This window comes from Taudactylus pleione, unplaced genomic scaffold (genome assembly GCF_031769625.1).
Source record: "Taudactylus pleione unplaced genomic scaffold, aTauple2 ptg000560l, whole genome shotgun sequence".
Classification (NCBI taxonomy): Eukaryota; Metazoa; Chordata; class Amphibia; order Anura; family Myobatrachidae; genus Taudactylus; species Taudactylus pleione.
In genome coordinates, this window is record NW_028284962.1 from 1,143,594 (window position 1) to 1,169,042 (window position 25,449).

Consider the following 25,449-nt stretch of genomic DNA (forward strand, 5'->3'; position numbering starts at 1 on the left):
ATAAATGGATCTAATGAGATCCTGAGGTGATCCTCTGGCGAAATACTTAACAATTAATAATCATTCCAATGGGTATGATATTTTTGGTCAAGAAAGGTAAAGATGTTTAACCATACATTGGATATACGAATAAGAATATGGTTCGTGGTGCTCTGACTGACATCCTTGGGGTCCCCAAATATTCCTCTTTAATCTACGGCACCTGGTATTCCCTGGGGGTCTCCCTTCCAAGTACTAACCAGGCCTATCACCTTTTAGCTTCCAAAATCAGACGAGATTGGGCATTTTGGTGATGTATGGCTGTAGTAATAGTCATATGAGGAAGGGTAGAATGCCCCCACCTAGGTCAGAGCAGAGACACAACCAAATGATGGATGTAGGACTAGTACAGTGAGAAGTCCATTTTTATTATAAAAATCGTGTACCAAAAAAGTTTACGCATGAGCATAATTTCATTGTTACACTTATAATTTGTGCGTCAGCATTGTCGAAATAGACCGTACTGACAAAATAGGTATTTTCTTGATATATAATTAATGTAACAAGAAAGTGTAACAAATCGCCTTTTAATCCTAGTAGGATATCTGCAATAATTAGATGTAACGCATATGTACAAATGACATCTCCTATGTAGCTCACTCTGAGTAATAATAGAGTATCGCAAAATAAACACTCTCAGTTGGTCAAAGATGTCATAAAAATATCACAGTAATAAAGTTATTTGGTATGTATGGATCACAGATAATCTGTTATTAATCTTATCAATGAGCTGATAAATTAGGGTTCACATACATTTGCACAAAAAGGCATAAAATTAGCTCCAGGGTAATTCTGAAGCACAAGTATCTTGGAGGGAACCTTTTAGTCTCAATGTTACAGTTTCCTCATGTACTTCTATGGCAGAATAATCCGCTGTTAGAATGTACAATGAGTTAATAGAATGGGATTCACATACAATACACAAAAAACATAGTACATAAAGTAAGCTCCAAAAGAAATTTCGGGAGCAGATATATATCTTGAAAAAATGAACCCTTTTATCTCAATGTTTCAGTTTCCTCATGTACATCCATACTATGTGGTCCATTCATTTAGTAAGGTACACAGGAGGGAGAGTGAGGTTACAAAGCAGCAATTAGTATACTACTCATTAAGGAAAATATGTATCATATGCGATCACAAATGTCATAATATTCATATAGATGTTATGCATACAGCTTAATCTGCAAGTAAGGGGAACGATTTGTGAGACTGCCAATCTCAGTACATATGCATAGTACTATGCCCCCCCTAAATAGAGTATAGCTCCTGCAGTGAAAAGACGTCCCAACAATTTGGGAATGAAGATCTATGCAGCAGGAAATAGTTTACCTGCTCCAATATTAGAGCCCATGTAAAATTTGAAATAGATATAAAGCCTTCTTGGCTAATACAATACCATCCCCATCGTGGTGGGAGCCCAAAGTCCTAATCCATACGTCGGCTATGCGGCGGCTGTTGGGTTCCCCCACTATGCGGCATGTGAGGACGCGCGTTTCGCCCGACTGAGGGCTTGTTCACCTCGTGTGTACTAAGTCACACGTGGCCGCTACTTAAGTGCAGTGAATATTCATATGTCCCGTCTTCTGGGAGATATCATTGGATACTGAACGGTTGCCCGGGCAATAAGCCACGCCCACTGGTTACGTGCCTAAGTAATCATGTGGCTTATCCAGGCAGCCTATCTCATTAAGGTACACAGCAAAGCCTGCTGGTATCTGTAGTTTTGTGCCAGTAAGCTGAAACCAAAGCATAAATCGCTGCTGAAATAAATCAGAACTGGTTAAGTGTAGAGTAAGACGTGTTTGGTTAGTCAAAACCTAGTATCGGGCATAACAAAGAATGGATCATGTTAATAAAGGATGAATACAGTCATTCCCAAGATTATTAATCAAAATATGGTATTAATTGTTAAAAGTATATCTATGTATATATAAAAACCCAGTTTTTAGCAGTTTTAACAGATTTTTAAAGCATTAGAGTGGTGGGATGATGTTCAATAAAATGAAGCATGCTGGTATTTGTAGTTTTTAACCCTATAATAAGTGATTCCAATAGTGTAATAAGGCATTAACGGCATAAATCATGCATAAAGTATGTAGGTATACAAGGGATGAATAAAATTATCTAATTGGCCAAAAGTATAGAAGTATATAATGCATTTAGTTGCAGACACCAACTGATTTTGATATAAATATACAAATACACATAACCCGGTCTGCCTTGTATGGGCAGATGATAACACAGTGTGTTTTAGCTTAGTGGCAAGTAACTCAGGTCTTATTTAGTTCTTATTAATTTTTGTTGGTCCTAATGTATCAGAGTCATGTCAAAGATACATTAATTAATCAGACAGACCATATATTGATAATAATGACACTAATGTGTAAAAAACCTATTCTCTTTCTTCAAGACATATTATGGTGAACAACAGTGTTGAGACATATTAGAGTGTACAATCCTCAAAAAGGTGTTATAGATACAGAGAAGTGTATGTGATAAAAAAATTATAATAGAATAATAGAGTTTTATTAAGACATGTGACGAGTGAATATGTATAATTTTATATAATTAATTATGAAAAAGAAATTAACGGATAAGTGTGTGAAATTATTCATACAAAAAGTGACGCTTAATAGGATATAAATGGATAAGTATATCCAAAAATTAAGGTGATAAACACACACACAAAAACACCACACAGTGAATCAAAGAAAAAAAGGGTGAAAGAGAAGCGGGAAAGGTTAAATAGTTATAAATATATATATATATATATATATATATGATCCTAAATAAGTAATACATAATACAAGTGTGATAATTTTAATAATGCAATTCATACTGTGATTTCATCAAGTGTGATCTATGTTTAATCAATTATTCACACAGTCCTTAATAATATTCTAGAGCATCTACCTATGTGTCTGGCCTCTAATAGGGTAAATCTCATATGACTCTTGTAGTCAGATGATCCTGAGAACCATATATGTAGCCATGTGTTTAAAAACTTATATCAAATATATGGCTCTAGGAGGTATTTTAAAAAATTGAGTATTAAGTCTAGCTGCTCGCCAATAGTATATTCAAACCCTAATAAAAAAATCTCATGTGGTTCTTATGTTCAAGAGGTCCTGGAGAATAATGGGATCATATATTTCCAGGGTGATTGCCGAGTATATAAGATTTATAGAAATACACTATAATTTATGTATTCATTCATCCCATATGGGTTGAGAGCTCCCAATTTAAAAGTCCACATGCTTTCTCGTTTAATTAATTCTTGTGTTAGGTCACCACCTCGAATGCCCATATTGATCTTCTCCAACCCGAATGCCTGAAGTTCTTTATAGTTATTATTATGGCATGCATAATAGTATATAGATGACATCCTCATGATATGGGAGGGAGAAGAAGATCAACTCATCGAATTCATACAAGAATTAAATAATAACAACAGCAACATCAAACTTACCCATTTCTATAGTCAAGAATCTGTCACTTTCTTGGACTTGAAAATTTATAAAACCAGTGATGGAATCATACAAACGGAATTATACAGGAAGGAAACAGCAACAAACAGCCTATTATACCAAACCAGTGCACATTTTCCACCCACGGTTGAAAACCTCCCCAAGGGGGAATTTTTAAGACTGAAACGTAATTGCTCTGAGGCACATGTATATAAAACCAAAAGCCAGGAACTTGTGAATAGGCTGAGAGAAAGAGGATACAGCAAGAGATGCATAAAACGAGCACAAGCATGCATCTCTGAAAAACCAAGAGAAGAACTAATATTCAACGACCGTGAACAACATCTGCATAATCAAAAGCCCAAAAAGAACAAGGATGGACTAAGATTTATCGGCAATTTTTGCAAAGAATGGAGAACTATTCAGGACATTATCCAACGACACTGGTCAGTCCTGCATTTAGACAAGGATTTGTCATCACTCTTGGACAAAAAGGTAACAATGGGCTGGCGACGATCTAAAAACCTTAGAGATCAACTTGTATGCAGTCACTATGTGAAACACCCTAAGAGTGTCAACAAAACACAAGGATCCTATGCCTGTGGGACCTGCAAGGCATGTCCACATATGATTAGACAAGAAAAAGTGATTGACAAATATGGAACTGAGATAAAAATCAGAGATTTTATCTATTGCAATACTTCAGGCGTGATATACTGCCTGACCTGTAGCTGTAATTTTAGGTATGTTGGAATGACGTCGAGAAATCTGAAACTACGTATCCTTGAACACGTAGGGACAATAAGAAACGCTGTCTCAGACAAAGCTAAACTTAGGAAACTTACATCAGTTGCACACCACTTTTATGCATGCCATAATAATAACTATAAAGAACTTCAGGCATTCGGGTTGGAGAAGATCAATATGGGCATTCGAGGTGGTGACCTAACACAAGAATTAATTAAACGAGAAAGCATGTGGACTTTTAAATTGGGAGCTCTCAACCCATATGGGATGAATGAATACATAAATTATAGTGTATTTCTATAAATCTTATATACTCGGCAATCACCCTGGAAATATATGATCCCATTATTCTCCAGGACCTCTTGAACATAAGAACCACATGAGATTTTTTTATTAGGGTTTGAATATACTATTGGCGAGCAGCTAGACTTAATACTCAATTTTTTAAAATACCTCCTAGAGCCATATATTTGATATAAGTTTTTAAACACATGGCTACATATATGGTTCTCAGGATCATCTGACTACAAGAGTCATATGAGATTTACCCTATTAGAGGCCAGACACATAGGTAGATGCTCTAGAATATTATTAAGGACTGTGTGAATAATTGATTAAACATAGATCACACTTGATGAAATCACAGTGTGAATTATATTATTAAAATGATCACACTTGTATTATGTATTACTTATTTAGGATAATTTATATATATATATATTTATAACTATTTAACCTTTCCCGCTTCTCTTTCACCCTTTTTTTCTTTGTTTCACTGTGTGGTGTTTTTGTGTGTGTGTTCATCACCTTAATTTTTGGATATACTTATCCATTTATATCCTATTAAGCGTCACTTTTGTATGAATTATTTCACACACTTATCCGTTAATTTCTTTTTCATAATTAATTATATAAAATTATACATATTCACTCGTCACATGTCTTAATAATACTCTATTATTCTATTATAATTTTTTTATCACATACACTTCTCTGTATCTATAACACCTTTTTGAGGATTGTACACTCTAATATGTCTCAACACCATAATATGTCTTGAAGAAAGAGAATAGGTTTTTTACACATTAGTGTCATTATTATCAATATATGGTCTGTCTGATTAATTAATGTATCTTTGACATGACTCTGATACATTAGGACCAACAAAAATTAATAAGAACTAAATAAGACCTGAGTTACTTGCCACTAAGCTAAAACACACTGTGTTATCATCTGCCCATACAAGGCAGACCGGGTTATGTGTATTTGTATATTTATATCAAAATCAGTTGGTGTCTGCAACTAAATGCATCATATACTTCTATACTTTTGGCCAATTAGATAATTTTATTCATCCCTTGTATACCTACATACTTTATGCATGATTTATGCCGTTAATGCCTTATTACACTATTGGAATCACTTATTATAGGGTTAAAAACTACAAATACCAGCATGCTTCATTTTATTGAACATCATCCCACCACTCTAATGCTTTAAAAATCTGTTAAAACTGCTAAAAACTGGGTTTTTATATATACATAGATATACTTTTAACAATTAATACCATATTTTGATTAATAATCTTGGGAATGACTGTATTCATCCTTTATTAACATGATCCATTCTTTGTTATGCCCGATACTAGGTTTTGACTAACCAAACACGTCTTACTCTACACTTAACCAGTTCTGATTTATTTCAGCAGCGATTTATGCTTTGGTTTCATCTTACTGGCACAAAACTACAGATACCAGCAGGCTTTGCTGTGTACCTTAATGAGATAGGCTGCCTGGATAAGCCACATGATTACTTAGGCACGTAACCAGTGGGCGTGGCTTATTGCCCGGGCAACCGTTCAGTATCCAATGATATCTCCCAGAAGACGGGACATATGAATATTCACTGCACTTAAGTAGCGGCCACGTGTGACTCAGTACACACGAGGTGAACAAGCCCTCAGTCGGGCGAAACGCGCGTCCTCACATGCCGCATAGTGGGGGAACCCAACAGCCGCGGCATAGCCGACATATGGATTAGGACTTTGGGCTCCCACCACGATGGGGATGGTATTGTATTAGCCAAGAAGGCTTTATATCTATTTCAAATTTTACATGGGCTCTAATATTGGAGCAGGTAAACTATTTCCTGCTGCATAGATCTTCATTCCAAATTGTTGGGACGTCTTTTCACTGCAGGAGCTATACTCTATTTAGGGGGGGCATAGTACTATGCATATGTACTGAGATTGGCAGTCTCACAAATCGTTCCCCTTACTTGCAGATTAAGCTGTATGCATAACATCTATATGAATATTATGACATTTGTGATCGCATATGATACATATTTTCCTTAATGAGTAGTATACTAATTGCTGCTTTGTAACCTCACTCTCCCTCCTGTGTACCTTACTAAATGAATGGACCACATAGTATGGATGTACATGAGGAAACTGAAACATTGAGATAAAAGGGTTCATTTTTTCAAGATATATATCTGCTCCCGAAATTTCTTTTGGAGCTTACTTTATGTTCTATGTTTTTTGTGTATTGTATGTGAATCCCATTCTATTAACTCATTGTACATTCTAACAGCGGATTATTCTGCCATAGAAGTACATGAGGAAACTGTAACATTGAGACTAAAAGGTTCCCTCCAAGATACTTGTGCTTCGGAATTACCCTGGAGCTAATTTTATGCCTTTTTGTGCAAATGTTTGTGAACCCTAATTTATCAGCTCATTGATAAGATTAATAACAGATTATCTGTGATCCATACATACCAAATAACTTTATTACTGTGATATTTTTATGACATCTTTGACCAACTGAGAGTGTTTATTTTGCGATACTCTATTATTACTCAGAGTGAGCTACATAGGAGATGTCATTTGTACATATGCGTTACATCTAATTATTGCAGATATCCTACTAGGATTAAAAGGCGATTTGTTACACTTTCTTGTTACATTAATTATATATCAAGAAAATACCTATTTTGTCAGTACGGTCTATTTCGACAATGCTGACGCACAAATTATAAGTGTAACAATGAAATTATGCTCATGCGTAAACTTTTTTGGTACACGATTTTTATAATAAAAATGGACTTCTCACTGTACTAGTCCTACATCCATCATTTGGTTGTGTCTCTGCTCTGACCTAGGTGGGGGCATTCTACCCTTCCTCATATGACTATTACTACAGCCATACATCACCAAAATGCCCAATCTCGTCTGATCTTGGAAGCTAAAAGGTGATAGGCCTGGTTAGTACTTGGAAGGGAGACCCCCAGGGAATACCAGGTGCCGTAGATTAAAGAGGAATATTTGGGGACCCCAAGGATGTCAGTCAGAGCACCACGAACCATGTGCCCCAGCAACTAGCCCTACTTTCCTCTTTCATTTTGTATGTATTGTCTTTTGGGCTATGGGAGCACCACCAACAATTTTCTGAATTATCTTATTTGAAAGCAATGATCACGTATGGTTGGTCCTTTGTGGATACTATTGATCGAATTCAAGAAAACCCGCTCTGTGCAGAATCTTCCCTCTCTTGTGGCGCAGATAGTACCTTACTATTTACTTCTATACTACTCAAGTGAATGCGGGCCCAAAGCACCTCTGTCCCTACCCATTACCGGCCGCACGCATGTTGCCACACCTATATCAATAAACTTATTTTTGCTCAGCTTTAACTTGACGGATCGAGATAAAATAAAGTGCAGGTTATTTCTGGCAGTTTTCACTACAAATTATGTAATTTTCATGAAAAACAATTCAATAGTTTTTGCGCCATCTTGAAACAGATAGACAAAACATTCTTGTAATATTAATATAGATAATAGTGAAAGATAGTACATTTGAAGTGGACGAATCTTACCTGCCATTTTGCTGACTATGCCGTGTAAGAAGAGCTGGAACACCTACAAACATACAGAAAATGATAGTTATACCTTAATCAATGGAGTTAGGAATTATATCCAGGTAAGGCGATTTCTTTCTTTTTTTTTTTTTTTTTTTTTTTAAATGTACTTATTTTTTAATATACAAAGACCTAATAGTGAGAACAGTCACAAACATGGGGTTAGAAAATAATTCTCTCACAAAATGGTTATTTCCACACTGGAAAAGTACTAAAATGCAACTTAAATAGTTTTTTTGTGACATCATGTGCCTATCTTAGCACAACTGTCACTGCTTTTGTTGGAATTGCATGTATTTGCGTGCCAAGATGACAGTGTCTGTGGGGGATGCCAGCATTTCCACTGTACACTGGGAGTAGTTTGGTAGATCAGGGGTATTTCTTGTTGAATACACTTACGTTTTTATTATGTTAGTATAAAAGTATTATTTTGCAGGATGAGATCATAGCATTTCAGAAAGGGAGCACAGACAGCCCTTTCTCCCAGCTGAGACACTTTCAATGTACTACTGTAGAGATCAGGATTTATCCTATACTTTTATTGGGATGCATTTTTGCATCTTTCAGTTGCACCAATGCGGAATAACACATTTCTAGGTTTACTTGAACCAATACAATAAAACATCAAACATATAAAAGTAACAAATGAATAAAGCCAGTTCCAATTTCCCCTCACGGTCACGTGATAGATAAGGATCAACCATTACAATACCAGAGGTCTGAAGAGGATGCCGAGTAGCATGGCATGGGATACCAGGAACATCCTCTCTTATACTCACTGCTTTTAGACGTAGTTAAGACAAGTTAGGGGAGAATGAAGAAAAAAAATATAAATACCACTTTAAACTGGGTTCCGCTTCTTTGGTTGTAAGTATAGAAGTGACTTAAATGCGTACAAATCTGTGTCACTGGTACTTCAGAGTGCCCATTTTCGGAGCATGCACCTTTTGCAAGCAGACATATAGAGAACACAGAGATGGTAGATTTGCCACTCCAGAGGTTCCAATCTTTTGTTATTACCCTGGCCTCTACAGCACCAAAGCTAACAGCCTCTTGGAGTGGTTCACACAGTTTTTGTAGATCACCCATCCAAATAGGAGCCAGTCCTGCACTAATTATGACTGTGGTAGGTGGCAGGGCCAGACTGGCCATCGGGCACTTCTAACAAATACCAGAAGGGCTCAAGGAGGGCAGAAGTGTCCTCCACCTCCAGATTCACTATGATCTCAGGGAAACGGAACGGGGGGTGGCAGTGATGGGCAGGTACGCTGTGCTCTGCCAGGAAGAGAGGGGCATGTCGCGAGGCCAGGCCCCTGTGACTCACAGCACGTCCCCTTGAAACAACCATGCCCCTTCGCAAGCGAGCGCACCTAAGGCGCATGCACAGGGCGGACTGTCAGAGCTAAACTGATGTCCGTCCCTGGTAGAAGGACTTCATATTTCTATTGGAAACTTGGACTGTGAATGAAGTGTATGACATTACTTTGCGTATGCCTGCAAAGGAACTTTTGGCAACGCAAACAATTTATGGTATACTCCAAACGATAAAAACAGTTATGATGTCCCTGCGGGGATTCCTTGCCAGGGACCTATAAGTAAAGAAGGACTAAATGCCTCCCCAAGAACAATTCAAATGCAAACAATGGGCACGATTCAATTAAACGTGAAGTGAATACCGCCGGGAATGAATGAGCTCCCGGAGCTATTCAATCCATCGTGATTTTAGGTCGGGGAAGGCTCATTCTCGCGCCTTAAACAGGGTGTTTAGGTGCGAGAACGGGCATTCTCCGACTAAATTTCCCTGCGCGATGCTGTTTTCCCGGCGCTAAGGGCAGAAAACAGCAGGGTTGGTCACATGTCGTTCCCATGGCACCCTGCAGTGTAAACGCCGGAAGAGACGGGTTACTGCAGACCTGGCTCCAGTGTGAACAGCGCCGACTGGGGAATATCCTGGGTCAGCGCCGCAGTATGAAAGGGGTAAGTTCCGGGTCTTATCCGGTTTGGAACCCTGTTCCAACACCGGGTCAGACACATAACTTTGGTTTAAAAGATGTATAACATACCACTGACTGGACAATTGATCCCAGATAGTTAGCCTATCTGACCCGGACGCTAAGCCACGATCGCTCGCATCCAAAAGGGGCCGGGCATGCAAATTCAGCGATCGCACTGTCTGGCGTAAGGACGCCCTCTATGTCTTAGAGAGCGACGGCAGAGTGAGCGCACGCTGGTGTAAAGATGCACAATTTTCTCTCTTAGTACACGTCATCTCAAGGAAGTGTCTGATTAATCAGTAACATCGAGAGCCATCGGAGCAGTACGCAGCGCTTGAGGTAGACCCTACCATGCCGCAAGCACTGAGATCACTGCAGGTTGAAATACAACCAAGTGACGTGTACAATGACGCTTCCATGCTAATTATGGATGCCAATTAAACACTGTTTTGACGCCCAGACACTACTGCGTTCGCACCACTACTCCCCCGTTCACAAGCACCTTCCCCTTTTACCACCCACAAATGGCACTGTCACTCAAAGTAGCGTACAATCCCCGATCGCAGTGACTGGCTTGCGCATACGCGCACTGCGACGCACACGCAGACTGACGACAATTGCCCATAGCGAGCAATCGTGGCTTAGCGTCCGGTTCTGAATTGGCCCCCGAGTTCCACAAAGTTAGTCGCTAGTTGAAAGCTTAGCTAAAGTATTTTTTAGGTAGAATTTTTCTTTCACAATAAGGAGATAAAATAACTTATTACGGAAAATAAAGGCAACCGTTTCGCTTAAGTGCAATACCAGTAGAATATTGGTGGAAATTTTAAAAACTCTTAAATTAACAATAGAGTTTGATTTAACAGTAATAGAAGCGGTGACCTTAATGTTCAGGTTTTCAAGACATTCACTATAAATCAGTGGTTCTCTACCACACATCTAAAGCATCCCAAAAGGTCATATTTTGGAGATTTCTGTCTGTGGAAGCAGGTGGGATAATTACCGACCCAGCAAATTAGATTAACTCACCTGTGCATGAATAAAGAAATCCACAAAACATGGCCTGTTGAGGGTACGTGAGCATTGGAATTGAGAACCACTGCTATAGAGGTTTTTCTTCCCAACTACAATGATTGTTCACATCAGAAACCCTGATAGGCCATGACTATACAAGATGAGTCTCCCATATCCAAAATGCTTGGGACCAGGGGTATTTTGGATAACGGAATAGTCTGTATTATGGAATATTTGCATATCATAATGAAATATCTTGGGAATGGGACCCAAATATACACACAGGAAGCATTTATGTGTTATATAAACATATCCTGCAGGTAATTTTATACAATATTTTCAATAATTTTGTGGCTCAAGCAAAGTTTGTGTATATACATGAAATTCATTTATGTTTCATAAACACCTTATTAGGGATGAGCAGGTTCAGATTTCTGAAATCCAAACCCCCCATGTCCGGCTCGGGTTTACCCACCTGACTCGAAACTAAAATCGAGGCAAAACGTCATCATCCCACCTTCCGGATCTTGCGGGTTTTGGATTCCATAAAAGGTCCCCGCGTCTGCGCCATTTCTCACTTTTGTGCTGCTGTTGTCCATAGGGGCTGTGGGCCTGATTCAGAGCCGCTCGTAAGCGGCCGCTCGCTCCGAGCGATGTTCGCACATCTGCGCATGCGTATGGGTCGTAATGCGCATGCGCCAACCAGTCAGTCGTAATGCGCATGCGCCAACCAGTCAGTGCGGTCGGAAATCGTGTGCTCGCAAAATAGCGAGGGGCTGGTAATATGAGTGACAGAATGAGGCGTTTGTGGGTGGTAACAGGGGAAGGTGCTTGAAAACGGGGAGTGGAGATCCGAACGCAGGCGTGCCAAACGGTCATGACGGGCGTTTTAAGGGTGTGCATAATTAACAAAGCAGCGTCATCGACCACGTCACTTGGTTGTCTTTTAGCCTGAAAATCCTACCACAAGAATTGCGAGCAGTTCATACGCCTTTCGATGTACTCGATTAATCTAATAAATAGCGGAGATGACGTATGATGCGAGCGGCCAAGGGGCGTCTTTACAAAATAGCGAGCACGTTTCAGACGCTCGCTCAGACATAGAGGCTTCAACAGACCGCAAAGAGCGAGCGCTCAATTTAAATAGCCAGCCCCTTTTTCTGAACGAGCGAGCGCAAATAGCGTCCGGCTCTGAATGAGGTCCTTTGTCCACTCCTCCAAAGTCCATAGGGGCTGGCTGGGCTGTGTTGTGCTGCTGTTGTCCATAGGGGCTGGCTGGGCTGTGTTGTGCAGTCAGTTGTCCATAGGGGCTGTGTCCACTCCAAAAGTCTATAGGGGCTGGCTGGGCTGTGTTGTGCAGTGTTCCATAAAGGCTGTAGTCCTAAAGGGGTGCTGTAGTGTTGTCCAGGGGGTGATCTGTCCATCAGGGATGCTCCACCCCAGTGCAAAAAAAACATTTATTTCTGTGTTTGTTAATTGTGTGCACTGTAGCTGCACGTGCATCAACAAAGGAGAAGCGCCAAGCATGCATCTGTGTCATAAGTAAAGGGCCGGCTGGCCCATCACTTAAAGGGTGGTGTAACCCCCAAAGTGCACTCCAAAAAAAAAGAAAAATTCTTCTTTTCTGTGTTTGTGTGCGCCTTAGCCGCACGTATATATCAATATAACATAAATGGAGGACAAAACTTTGGGCCTGATTCAGACCCACTCGCGAGCGGCTGTACGCTCGCAAGTGGGTCGATGGTCTGCACTGAGCATGCGCACGACGGAGGGAGCTCCGTCGTGCGCATGCGCCAGACACGACGAGCGAAGGACTTTCCTTCGCTCGTTGTGTCCGATCAAAGGGGGCGTGCTGTCAATGTTGATTGACAGCACGCCCCCTTTGGTGGGCGTGCCGGGGGCGTGCCTCCCTGACGGGGGCGTTCCAACGGGAACGCCTCCCGTCAGAAGCCGGCCCACTGACATCACTAGTGATGTCAGTGGGAGTGATTTTGGCTCTGATAGAGCCAAAATCACTCCGGAGCTTGCGGTTGAAAACCTCAACCGCAGGCTCCGGCTCGCAATTTCGATGGTCGCGATGGTCACGACCATCGCGGCCATCAAAATGCACGCTCGTATAGCCTGTGGGTGGTGACCCACAGCTATACGAGCGTCCAGGAGGACGCTCCATGAAAAAGGAGCCCGGCCCTCATGCAGAGCGTGCGCTCTGCTCAGAGCGTACGGCTCTGAATGAGGGCCTTTGTCTGATAAAAATAAAATAGGGAAAGATCAAGAACCACTTCCTCCTTATGCTGAAGCTGCTGCCACTAGTCATGACATAGACGATAAAATGCCATCAACGTCGTCTGCCAAGGTCGATGCCCAATGTCATAGTAGAGGGCATATAAAATCCCAAATGACAAAGTTCAGGAAAATTACCTTAAAAAAAAACATTTAAATCATCTGAGGAGAAACGTAAACTTGCCAATATGCCATTTACGATACGGAGTGGCAAGGAACGGCTAAGGTCTTTCCCTATGTTCATGACTAGTGGTTCAGCTTCACATGACGATGGAAGCCCTCCTCCCGCTACAAAAATCAAACGGGTTAAGCAGGCAAAGCACAGCGAAGAACTGTGCGTTCTAAGAAGATATCACAAATCCCCAAGGAGAGTCCAAGTGTGGTGGCGGTTGCGATGCCTGACCTTCCCAACACTGGACAGGAAGAGGTGGCTCTTTCCACCATTGGCACGCCCTCTGCAAGTGCTGGAAGGAGCACCCACAGTCCACTTGCTTATATGCAAATTGAAGATGTCACTGTTGAAGTACAACAGGATGAGGATAATATGAGATATGGTAAGAACTTACCCTTGTTATCTCTATTTCTACGAAGTCCATAGGGTTCCACAGGATACCTTGGGGTATAGGTGTGACGTCAGTCGCATGGCACCAAGGAGTTAAGCTTTCAGCCTCCCAGGATGCACTAGGTCCCCCTCCTATACCCCGCCCCCGAGCCAAGGCACCTCAGTTAGTTACCAAGCCATAGGCCGGAGGAGGAGAAGGAAGAGAGAGAACAAAGATCTGGACACATACAAGAATCACATTCTCACCAGAGGGAGACGGAAAACCGGTGACCAGAGCAAAGCCCATCTGCAGCACAGGTGCGACAGGGCGGGAGTCCTGTGGAACCCTATGGACTTCGTAGAAATAGAGATAACAAGGGTAAGTTCTTACCATATCTCATATTTTCTACTTCAGGGTCCATAGGGTATCCACAGGATACCTTGGGGATGTCCCAAAGCAGTATCCTTTAAGGGTGGGGACGCTCCTGTGCAGAAAGGAGAATCCGCCGCCCGAAGGAAGCATCCTGAGAGGCGAAGGTGTCAAACCTGTAATACCTCACGAAGGTATGGACAGAAGACCACGTAGCAGCCTTGCAGATCTGAACTGCCGAGGCACCACGTCGAGCTGCCCACGAAGGACCCACAGACCTAGTGGAATGAGCCTTCAGAGAAGGAGGGACCGGTAGGCCTTCATGAAGATAAGCTTCAGAAATAGCCATACGGATCCAGGCTGCCAAAGTTTGCTTTGAAGCAGGCCAACCCTTTTTACGGAAGCCAAAGAGGACAAACAAAGCGTCCGACTTCCTAAACGAAGAAGTGCGGTCAACATAAGTCCTTAAGGCCCGCACAACATCCAAAGAGGCCTCACCCACGGAAAGACCCGGTGAGTTAAAGGCCGGAACAACTATTTCCTCGTTAATATGAAACTGGGAAACAACTTTGGGAAGAAACTCGGGCCGAGTGCGGAGCACTGCCCTGTTCCCATAAAAAACCAAGAAAGGGGGTCTACAAGAAAGAGCCCCTAACTCAGAAACACGTCTGGCCGAAGCAATGGCCAGAAGGAAAACAGTCTTAGCTGTTAGCCATTTAAGATCCACTGAGCCCAGTGGTTCAAACGGCGGTCCTTGGAGAGCCCTCAGGACCACAGCCAAATCCCAAGGCGCCACAGGTGGAACAAAGGGCGGCTGAATGCGGAGAACACCCTGCATAAAGGTGCGCACATCCGGGATTGTAGCAATCCTACGGTGAAACCAGACAGATAGGGCCGAAACCTGTACCTTCAAAGAAGCAAGGCGAAGCCCATGATCTAGTCCCGCTTGCAGGAAGGCGAGAATCCGAGACAGACGAAACTCCCGCGGTGCATAACCTCTCGGTCGACACCACTGGAAGAACGTATGCCACACGCGATGGTATATCCTCGCGGAAGACGGTTTCCGAGCTCGTAACATGGTACGCACCACAGAACTGGAAAACCCCCGGGACCTCAGCATGGCCGTCTCAACAGCCACGCCGTCAAAGACAGCCGAGTTAGGTCCGGGTGAAGGCAAGGACCCTGAGACAGAAGGTCCGGTCGTAGCGGCAACCGCAGAGGAATGTCCACGGACAGACCCTGAAGGTCTGAGAACCAGTGCCGTCTGGGCCACGCGGGAGCTATCAACAGGAGCGTCCCTCCTTCCTGTTTGAATTTCCGGATTACCCGTGGAAGAAGGGAGACCGGAGGGAACAGGTATGCGAACCGGAACGTCCACCGGACGGACAGAGCATCCACCAGAGACGCCCCTTCGTCTCTTGTGCGAGACCCGTACACCGGCAACTTGTTGTTGTGCCGGGACGCCATGAGGTCGATTTCTGGAAGACCCCACCTGTCCACCAGTAGTTGAAAAACGTCCGGGTGCAGGGACCATTCCCCCGGATGAACGTCCTGGCGACTTAGAAAGTCCGCCTCCCAATTGAGCACTCCCGGGATGAAAACCGCTGATATGGCCGGAAGATTGCGCTCCGCCCAAACCAGGATCCGAGAGACCTCTACGAGAGCCGCCCGACTGCGAGTTCCTCCTTGCCTGTTTATGTAGGCCACGGTGGTAGCGTTGTCCGACTGGACCTGCACCGGGCGACCCTGGAGAAACCGCTGTGCCTGCTGGAGAGCATTGAAGACCGCACGGAGTTCCAAGATATTTATTGGAAGCTCCGCTTCTGTCGGCGTCCACCTGCCCTGGAACAAGTGTGGACCCGAAACTGCTCCCCAGCCCCGAAGACTGGCGTCCGTTGTCAACAGGACCCAATTTGGAACCCAGAACGGACGTCCCTTGTTGAGGTGGGTCGTCTGTAACCACCACGTAAGGGACAGGCGAACCTCCTGGGTGAGCACAATCGTCTGGGACTTCAGAGACTGAGTCAGCCCGTTCCACTTGGACAGGATCAGGTGCTGCAGAGGTCTGGAGTGAAACTGGGCGTATTCCACCATGTCGAACACCGACACCATGGAGCCCAGTAACCTCATCGCCGAGTGTAAGGACACCCGGCTGCTGTGCAGACAACTGCGCACCCTTGACTGTAAAGCAGAGATCTTGTCCTCCGTCACGAAGATCCTTTGCTGTCCCGAGTCCAATAAGGCTCCAAGATGCAGAATCCTCCGAGACGGGATTAGAGTGGACTTCTGCCAGTTGATTAGCCAGCCGTGCCGTTGCAGCAGTGCAATGGTCAGGTCCAAGTGGCGTAACAGGAGCTCTGGAGATCCTGCCACCAATAACAGGTCGTCCAAATACGGCAACATGCGGACTCCCTGCAGCCGCAGAGAAGCCGCCATGACCGCCATCACCTTGGTGAAAACACGTGGTGCTGTTGCCAGGCCAAAAGGTAACGCCCGAAACTGGAAGTGGTCGCTGCTGATTGCAAACCTGAGGAACTGTTGATGGCGCCAAAGAATAGGGACATGCAGGTAAGCGTCCTGTATGTCCAATGACACCAAGTAGTCCCCAGGTTCCAGCGCCAGAATGATGGACCGTAGGGTCTCCATCCGAAACTTCGGGACCCGCAAAGACTTGTTGAGTGCTTTGAGGTTGAGAATCGGACGATATGACCCATTGGGTTTCTGTACCAAAAATAGATTTGAATAGAAACCCTGGCCCCTCTGGGAGAATGGAACCGCCACTATAACTCCAGCCTGGAGCATAGTGTGCAATACCTTCCGCAGCTCCGTAGCCTTGTTCCGGTCTGATGGGAGACCCGTGGTGAAGAAGCGAGCCGGGGGTCTGTGCCGGAAGGAGAGGGCGTATCCGTGGGAAACCACCTCCAGAACCCAAGTGTCTGTCGTAGTAGTCGACCAACACTGGGCGAACTGTAGCAGGCGGCCTCCCACCCTGGGATCCCCCAAAGGGAGGCCCAGACCGTCAGGCCGCAGGCTTGCCATCTGGCTTGGGGGCCGGACGTCTGGTACTCCATGCCTGCTTCCGGGGCTTGACCGATTTCTTAGGGCCAGCCTGTCGAGGAAACGACTGTGGTTTGGGCCTGCCCTGGGCCCTAGATGACCGAAAGGACGATGGTCCCGAACCAGAAGGAGCAGCGGCCGACGGGAGACAGGCAGATTTGGCTGCCGCCAGCGTGGCCACAATCTTATCCAGATCCGGACCGAAGAGAACTTCTCCGGTAAACGGCAACGCTTCCAGACCTTTCTTGGAATCTGCGTCCGCCTTCCAGGATCGCAGCCACAAGGTGCGACGAGCAGCTACCGCTGCTGAAGAAATTCTAGACACCAGAGTACTAATGTCTAGAGCCACCTCGTTGATGTAGGTGGCCGAATCACGGAGATTGCCAATCAACTCCGCCTGATCGGCCGGACAGTCGGATTCAAAAGAAGCCTCTAATGAATCCGCCCAGCGCTCCATCGCTCTGGCAACCCAGCAAATGGCCATAGCCGGCCGTGCTGCCCCCCCTGCAAGGGAATAAGCGGACTTCAGGCAGATTTCTACCTTGCGGTCCGTAGCATCCTTAAGGGAGGACATGGATGGCATCGGCAATGTGGCACTACGGACAAGACGGGTCACGTGAGAATCCACCTGTGGAGGGGATTCCCACTTCGCAAAATAATTATCCGCGAACGGATAAGCCACCGCCAGGCGTCTCTGCGGCTGGTATCTTTTGCCAGGTTGTTTCCACGCCTCCTCTAAATGGTCCACCAACTGACCCGAAAGAGGAAAGACTGTGGCATCGCCCTTCACATCTTTGAAAAAGGCATACTTAGATTTAGCCGCTGGGGGAACTTCGTCCTCAATCACCAAGGCTGTGCGGACCGCCCGAATAAGTCCAGGAATATATACTTTGGACTTAGCATCAGCGTCCTTAGTATGGAGAGGTTCCTGATCGTAAGGATCTAGAATCTCCCCATCATCAGACGTCCCTTCGTCATCCTCATAAGGAGCGGACAGAGACGCCACCGGCCTTTTATGAGACCGCATCACAGACTCCCCTTGCAACACATCCGACAAGTGCTGTACAGAACTCGTCAGGGAGTTAACCCACGCTGGCTCCTGAGAACCCGGGAGCGGGGAAATAGGGAGACTGTGGGGTACCACCAATTGTCGTGGGAACCCCTGCATGGGTGACGACACCACAGACTGCTGGGACAAACCCATCGGAGTAAACGCGGGCTGCGGAGCTAACTGGCCCACTAAAGCTGTTAACACCTGAGCGAAACAAGCCCAGGGCGGCTCCTGTACCGGTGCTGTAACCGTAATAGGCCGCGCCATGGACAAACACTGCCGGCAAAGGCCCTCCGCGCTACCCTCCCCCTCCGCTAACGGTACTTTGCACGTGGTACACTGTAGCCGGAGGGGAAAATCACTTTCAGACATGATGGCACCACGTATGTGACCTCTCTCACCAATTAAGTATTAAATAGGCGAGAGACCACCCTGCAGCACCGCACCGCAAGGGCTTTAGCAGAAAGAACAGGGACAGTAATAAAGCTGACAGTTTAGAGAGAAAAGATTACAGGCAGCAGCGCTAGCACAGTCACATACAATGCAGAAAAATAACAATTCCTGCACTAACAGCGCTGATCACTCAACTACACAGACACAGGGCCTGGTAGGACACAGCGCTGCATACACAGACCTGACCACAGCGGAGGAGAGGTATGCGGGGGGACCCAGACCACGATGCTTCCTTCCAGCGCTTCCAGCAGCGTTCACCATGCGTTCTGGAGAAGATGGCCGCCGAGGAGCAGAGAGGAGGCTGGCCTGGGGGAGGAGCGCTGCCACAGGACCAGTCGGCAGCATGCAGAGAGGGCTGTGTGCAGCGGGGGAGGCGCCGGCTGTGAGACAGGGAAGGCGCGCTCCCCTGGCATGCATTTAACCCCTGGGACGCCGCAGCGCTACCGCTCTGCTGCGGTCCGCTGTCCCAGGGGGTAGTGGAAGCGCAGGTTGGTCGCCTGGCTCCACGCTGCAGCCAGTCCCCAGGGAGCCCCCTGCCTGGGGACTTAGGACCATGTGATCAGCGGGGACCCACCGCGGGACCCCGCTGCTTACCTCTGTCCCCCTTGAATCCGGCCATGGTCCGGAGCATCTGGGGTCACCGCTAGCTGTGACCCCAGACGCCCACCAGCATCCCCGGATCAGTACCGGCGTTCTGGTACCGGCGGGGTGTAGGGAAGACAGCATGGACGTCAGGACTGACTGTCCATGCTGTTCATCCAGTTGTGCAGCCACAGCTGCATGAAGAATAAGCTTCAGGGGCTCTTCTAGCCCCCACTCCAACAGGTGCACCCGACTCCGGCCGGGCACCAAACTAAACTGAGGTGCCTTGGCTCGGGGGCGGGGTATAGGAGGGGGACCTAGTGCATCCTGGGAGGCTGAAAGCTTAACTCTTTGGTGCCCTGCGACTGACGTCACACCTATACCCCAAGGTATCCTGTGGATACCCTATGGACCCTGAAGTAGAAACTGGTGTAGCTGGCGAGCAGGATTCTCATGGTGATGTGGTTTGTTTAAATCAGGCTCCGGGGGAGACAGTTGTTGTCCGTGGGATCAAAAAGCCCATCACGGTCATGCCTGGGCAGAAGACCAAACATTCCACCTCTGGCAATATTTCTATCCAAATCCGGACAACAACTGTCTTGCCATATGTACCATATGTAAAGGTGAAATAAGTAGGGGTAGGGACGTTAACCACCTAGGAACATCCTCCCTTATACGTCACCTGCAGCGCATTCATAAAAAGTTACTGTCAAGTTCAGAAACTTTGGCTAAGACCGTAAGCAGTCCAGGGACACCTAAATCCCTTTGCCCTGTTGTATCCAAGCACCTGCAAACCACACCGTCAACTCCCTCCTCGTCAATTTCCTCCTTAGTCAGGATCGGAAGTAGTCCTGCAGGCCATGTCACTGGCATGACTGACTCTCCTATCCGGGATTCCCCCGGAGGATCCTGCATTGCTACGCCTACTGCTACCGCTGCTGCTGCTGGGAGTCGTTCATCATCCCAGAGAGGAAGTAGGAACACCACTACTTTTACTAAACAATTGACCCTCCAACAATACTTAGCGAGGAGGATGAAGTACGACAGCAGTCATCCTGAAGCAAAACGGATAACTGAGGCCTTAACTGCTATGTTGGTGTTAGACGTGCGTTCGGTATCCGCCATTAGTGCAGTGGGATTTAGACAATTGATGGAGGTAGTGTGTCCCCGGTACCAAATCCCGTCTAGATTCCACTTCACTAGGCAGGCGATACCGAGACTGTACAGAAACGTCAGAAAAAGTGTCCTCAGTGCCCTAAAAAATGCGGTTGTACCCAATGTCCACTTAAACACGGACAAGTGGAACAGGGCAGACTAAGGACTATATGACTGTGACAGCCCACTGGGTAGATGTATCACCTTATGCAGCAACAACAGCAGCGTCACCAGCAGCATCTCAGAAACGCCAGCTCGTTCCAAGGCAGGCATCACTGGTGTGTATCACCGGTTTCAGTAAGAGGCACACTGCCAACAACCTCTTAGAGAAACTGAGGGAAATCATCGCCCAGTGGCTTACCCCACTTAGACTCTCCTGGGGATTTGTGATATCTGAAAAAGCCACCAATATTGTGCGGGCATTACATCTGGGCAAATTCCAGCACGTCCTATGTTTTGCTCACACAATAAATTTGGTGGTGCAGAATTTTCTGAAAAACGACAGGGGCGTGCAGGAGACGCTTTGGGTGGCCCGAAAAACTTCTGCCCACTTTCGCCATTCAGCGACTGCGTGCCGAAGACTGGAGCGCCAGCAAACACTCTTGAACCTGCCCTGCCATCACCTGAAGCAAGAGGTTGTGACGCGTTGGAACTCAACCCTCTATATGCTTCAGAGGATGGAGGAGCAGCAAAAGGCCATTCAAGCCTATACATCCACCTATGACATAGGCAAAGGAGGGGGTATGCACCTGACTCAAGCGAAGTGGAGAATGATTTCCGTGTTGTGCAAGGTTCTCCAGCACTTCGAACTTGCCACACGTGAAGTCAGTTCAGACACTGCCAGCTTGAGTCATTCCCCTCATCTGGCTTTTGCAGAAGCAGCTGGAGAAAGTGAAGGAGGCGCTAAGACGGAGCGATTCCGCTCGGCAGGTGGGACTTGTGGATGAAGCCCTTCATTCGCTTTGCCAGGATTGTCAATCTGTTGAAATCAGACCACTACATTTTGGCCACCGTGCTCGATCCTAGGTTTAAAGCCTATGTGCTGTCTCTCTTTCCGGCCAACACAAGCCTGTAGAGGTGCAAATACCTGCTGGTGAAAACACTGTCAGCTGAAGCGGAACGTAACACGTCAACAGCTCCTTCTTCATTTTCTCCCGCAACTGGGGGTGCCAGGAAACAACTTAGGTATCCTAAGCAACACGCTGGCGGTGACGCAGAGCAGGCAGGACCAAGTTTGGACAGCTGGTCCAGACTGAAGGACCTGGCAACAATTTCTGACATGTCTACTGTCACTGCATATGACAGAATGGTGGAGGATTACATCGGTGACAGCATCCAAGTAGGCATGTCAGACAGTTCATACCTGTACTGGCAGGAAAAAGAGGCAATTTGGAGGCCCCTGTACAAACTGGCTCTATTTTACCTGAGTTGCCCCCCCTCCAGTGTGTACTCCGAAAGAGTGTTTAGTGCAGCTGGGAACCTTGTCAGCGAAAGGCGTAGGAGGTTGCTTCCACAAAATGTGGAGAAGATGATGTTCATCAAAATGAATTATCAACTCTTCCAGGGAGACCAGCCTCCAGAACGTACATAGGGACCTGTGGTGGTGGATTCCAGCGGGGACGAATTAATACTCTGTGAGGATGAGGATGTACACAACACTGAAGAGGGTGAGGAATCGGTGGATGAGGACGACATCTTGCCTCGGTAGAGCAAGTTTGTGCAGGGACAGATTAATTGCCAGCTTGTTTTGTGGGGGCCCAAACGAACCAATCATTTCAGCCACAGTCGTGTGGCAGACCCTGGCGCTGAAATGATTGGTTTGTTAAAGTGTGCATGTCCTGTTTATACAACATAAGGGTGGGTGGGAGGGCCCAAGGACAATTCCATCTTGCACCTCTTTTTTTCTTTGCATTATGTACTGTTTGGGGCCTAGTTTTTCAAACAGCCATCCTGTCTGCCACTGCAGTGTCACTCCTAGATGGGCCACGTGTTTGTGCCGCCCACTCGTGGCGCTTAGCATAGTCATCCAGCTACCTCGGTGCAACCTTTTGGACATAAAAACAATATTGTGAGGTGTTCAGAATAGACTGGAAATGAGTGGAAATTAATGTTATTGAGGTTAATAATAGCATAGGAGCAAAAAACCCACAAATTCTGTGATTTTAGCTGTTTTTATGCTTTTTTTTCAAAAAAATACAGATCCAAAACACAAAAACCTAGAACCCAAAACACGGAAATGTGGTTTTAGCAAAACCAATCCAGATCTAAAACACGAAGATCCAGATCCAAAACACGAAAAGTGTCCGATGCACACCCCTACACCTTATACACGCAGCCTGAAGGTGATTTTATACAATATTTTAAATAATTTGTGCCTTAGACAAAGTTTATGTACATTGAACCATCAAAAATCAAAGGTTTCATTATCTCAGTCATGCCAAAATAATTCCGTATTTAGGCATATTCCGTATTTTGGAATATTTGGATAATGGAGACTCAACCTGTACTTAAATTGGTAATGAAAGTTTGTAATTAGCCCGTAAAATGTTGTATTCATTAATAAATCTAAATGGAGATGGGCCATAATTTACATTTTGTGATCTTAACTAAATTGTAGTTGAACTGTTAACCTGTGAAGGGGAATTTATTACGTCATACAATTATTAGGAGCAAAATACAAATTATACTCCTCTTAAACTGGCTTAATCTTTGGTTTGCTGCATCATGACGGATTTTACCATGCACATACATAGATGGATCTGACAGAGTTCATTTAATATTATAGAAGCAAACATCTTATTAATAATAATTTATTATTATTATTCCCAACTTATTGTTTTTTTTTAATGCTTTCAGTATTACATCCATATAATAAAACTAACCGCTGATAGAAAGTACATGTTTACACACGCGTGCATGCTGTGCCTAACGTGCACGTCTTACGCACATGCCCACAGAATTTAAATAAACAAAAAAAAATATCCCCCTCTCGTTATACCATTGGTTCCCAGATTGGTGGTCCAGCACCAAATCAAATTATGTAAATATGTGGACAACCAGAAGCACAAACATGTCCACCACATAACTGAACAGAAGGATGACAGGTAAGCACAATTTGCATCACTTTACATTTTTTTCCTGAATTTCTCAATAACAAATTTTTGGCTTAGTGGTGCCGTGAAAACAATGAGGGTACTCTAGGGCGCAGTGGTTCAAAAAGGTTTGGAAACCACTGGGTTATACCATTGTTAATACAGTAACACACTGCCTAAAACAAGCCACTTTCCTCACCTTCAGCCCACTGAGTGTTGATGCACGCGTGCACACTGGCATCCACCAGGCATGTCATTGAATTGATCAAAATGTAAAAAATAAATACCTCCCCACTTCCTTCCTTATGCCAAACAGCATCACTGGTAAAATAGGTTCAGTAACTGTGGGTGGCGATACTGGTGTTCGAGCTATAGGAAAACAAATTATATATATATATATATATATATATATATATATATATATATATGTGTGTGTTCAGGTACTGGGTTCCTGCTGAAATATAGCACTGATCATAATAGTAATAATAATAGAAACTACCTGATTTAACCAGGAGGAATATATATCTTCAAGAATTTGGCACTAGCCTCCTGGCTAGGCTAACGTAAACCTAATTGATGAGCTGGTGTAAAAGGACAGTTGTATATGAATGATTAAGACGAGGCATGAAGTAAGTTGTTAACTCCAGTGCTGAGCTCCTGCATGAAGCAAGTAACACTGACTGACTGATGTCTCAGCAATGTGCATTTTCTCATGTGGGAGTTAAGCACTATGTGGACCTTGCATGCCTGTATCCAGGGACGTGCTCGGATGTAAAGTAAAACACATCTGGCATGTTCCCTAAACCATTGTAAATAGGGATATGGCGATTATCATCTACCCATGAAGCGCCATCGCTGCGCTGCCCCTGTACGTTTATATCTATGTAAGTGAATGGTTAATCGTAAATGAGACAACGGTAAAAAATAATATGACACTGCACACTTTGTACACTACTTCGGAAATGCAAAGCGTTTCTGTGCCATGGTCATTAACATTTCTATAATTGCTGAGCTCACCGATTTCTCAAGTTCCAGCACAGCCCAAGCAAGCAGCAGGACCACTCTTCTCCGCCCTTCGGGCAATGTATGGTGGGATCTGTAGTGCAGAGCAGACATAACAGGGATCCCAGCACACAGAACTACAGGTCCCGGCAAGCCCTGCGGCGGCCATTACGTGACATGTAAGGCGCTGGGCTCCGGAGCATCCGGGGTTGCCTAGATACGTGACACTGTCAGGGAGGAGGATGCAGATGATTTACTTGCTGCAGAATGATGTACTCAGGGAGGTTGTGCTATGATGTCATTATAAGTGCAGAATCAAATAAGTGTTTTGTTGTTCGTGGAGGATAAATAAAGCAGGGCTGTTCTGAGTCTGCACTAGACCAACTGCCTGGAGTTTTTCAGTCCATACCACTTAGGAGAAGTCAATAGATTATTATTGTAGGACACCGTGCTTAAAATGTATAAACTCAAATTTTTTTTGTTAAACTGCTTTACTTATAACAACATGACATACCTTCCAACTGTCCCACTTTGGGCAGGACAGTCCTGTTTTTCTGGGACTGTCCCGCCGTCCAAGCTGCGGGCCACAGTGTCCCACGGTGTTGGGGTAAGCAGAGCAGCAGGTAAGTACAGTAGATGCAGCATGTATAATGTGCAGGGAGAGTTTTTGGGGACAACCCAG

At 45.1% G+C, this 25,449-nt stretch overlaps 1 protein-coding gene and 1 pseudogene across 1 annotated transcript in view; one reads left to right on the forward strand and one right to left on the reverse strand.

Moving 5' to 3' along the window:
- The window catches only part of SCAMP4 (secretory carrier membrane protein 4), a 73,039-nt gene extending 48,180 nt beyond the window's left edge, over positions 1 to 24,859 (reverse strand). The window contains exons 1-2 of the mRNA XM_088452981.1: positions 24,783 to 24,859; positions 8,138 to 8,180 (exon numbers count right to left, since the gene is read on the reverse strand). Of these exons, the coding sequence (XP_088309107.1) occupies positions 8,138 to 8,144 (7 nt within the window). The 5' untranslated portion in view covers positions 8,145 to 8,180; positions 24,783 to 24,859. The remainder of the gene's footprint in view (positions 1 to 8,137; positions 8,181 to 24,782) is intronic.
- LOC148481802 (5S ribosomal RNA) lies at positions 7,455 to 7,572 on the forward strand (annotated as a pseudogene).
- Positions 24,860 to 25,449: the final 590 nt, after the last annotated feature.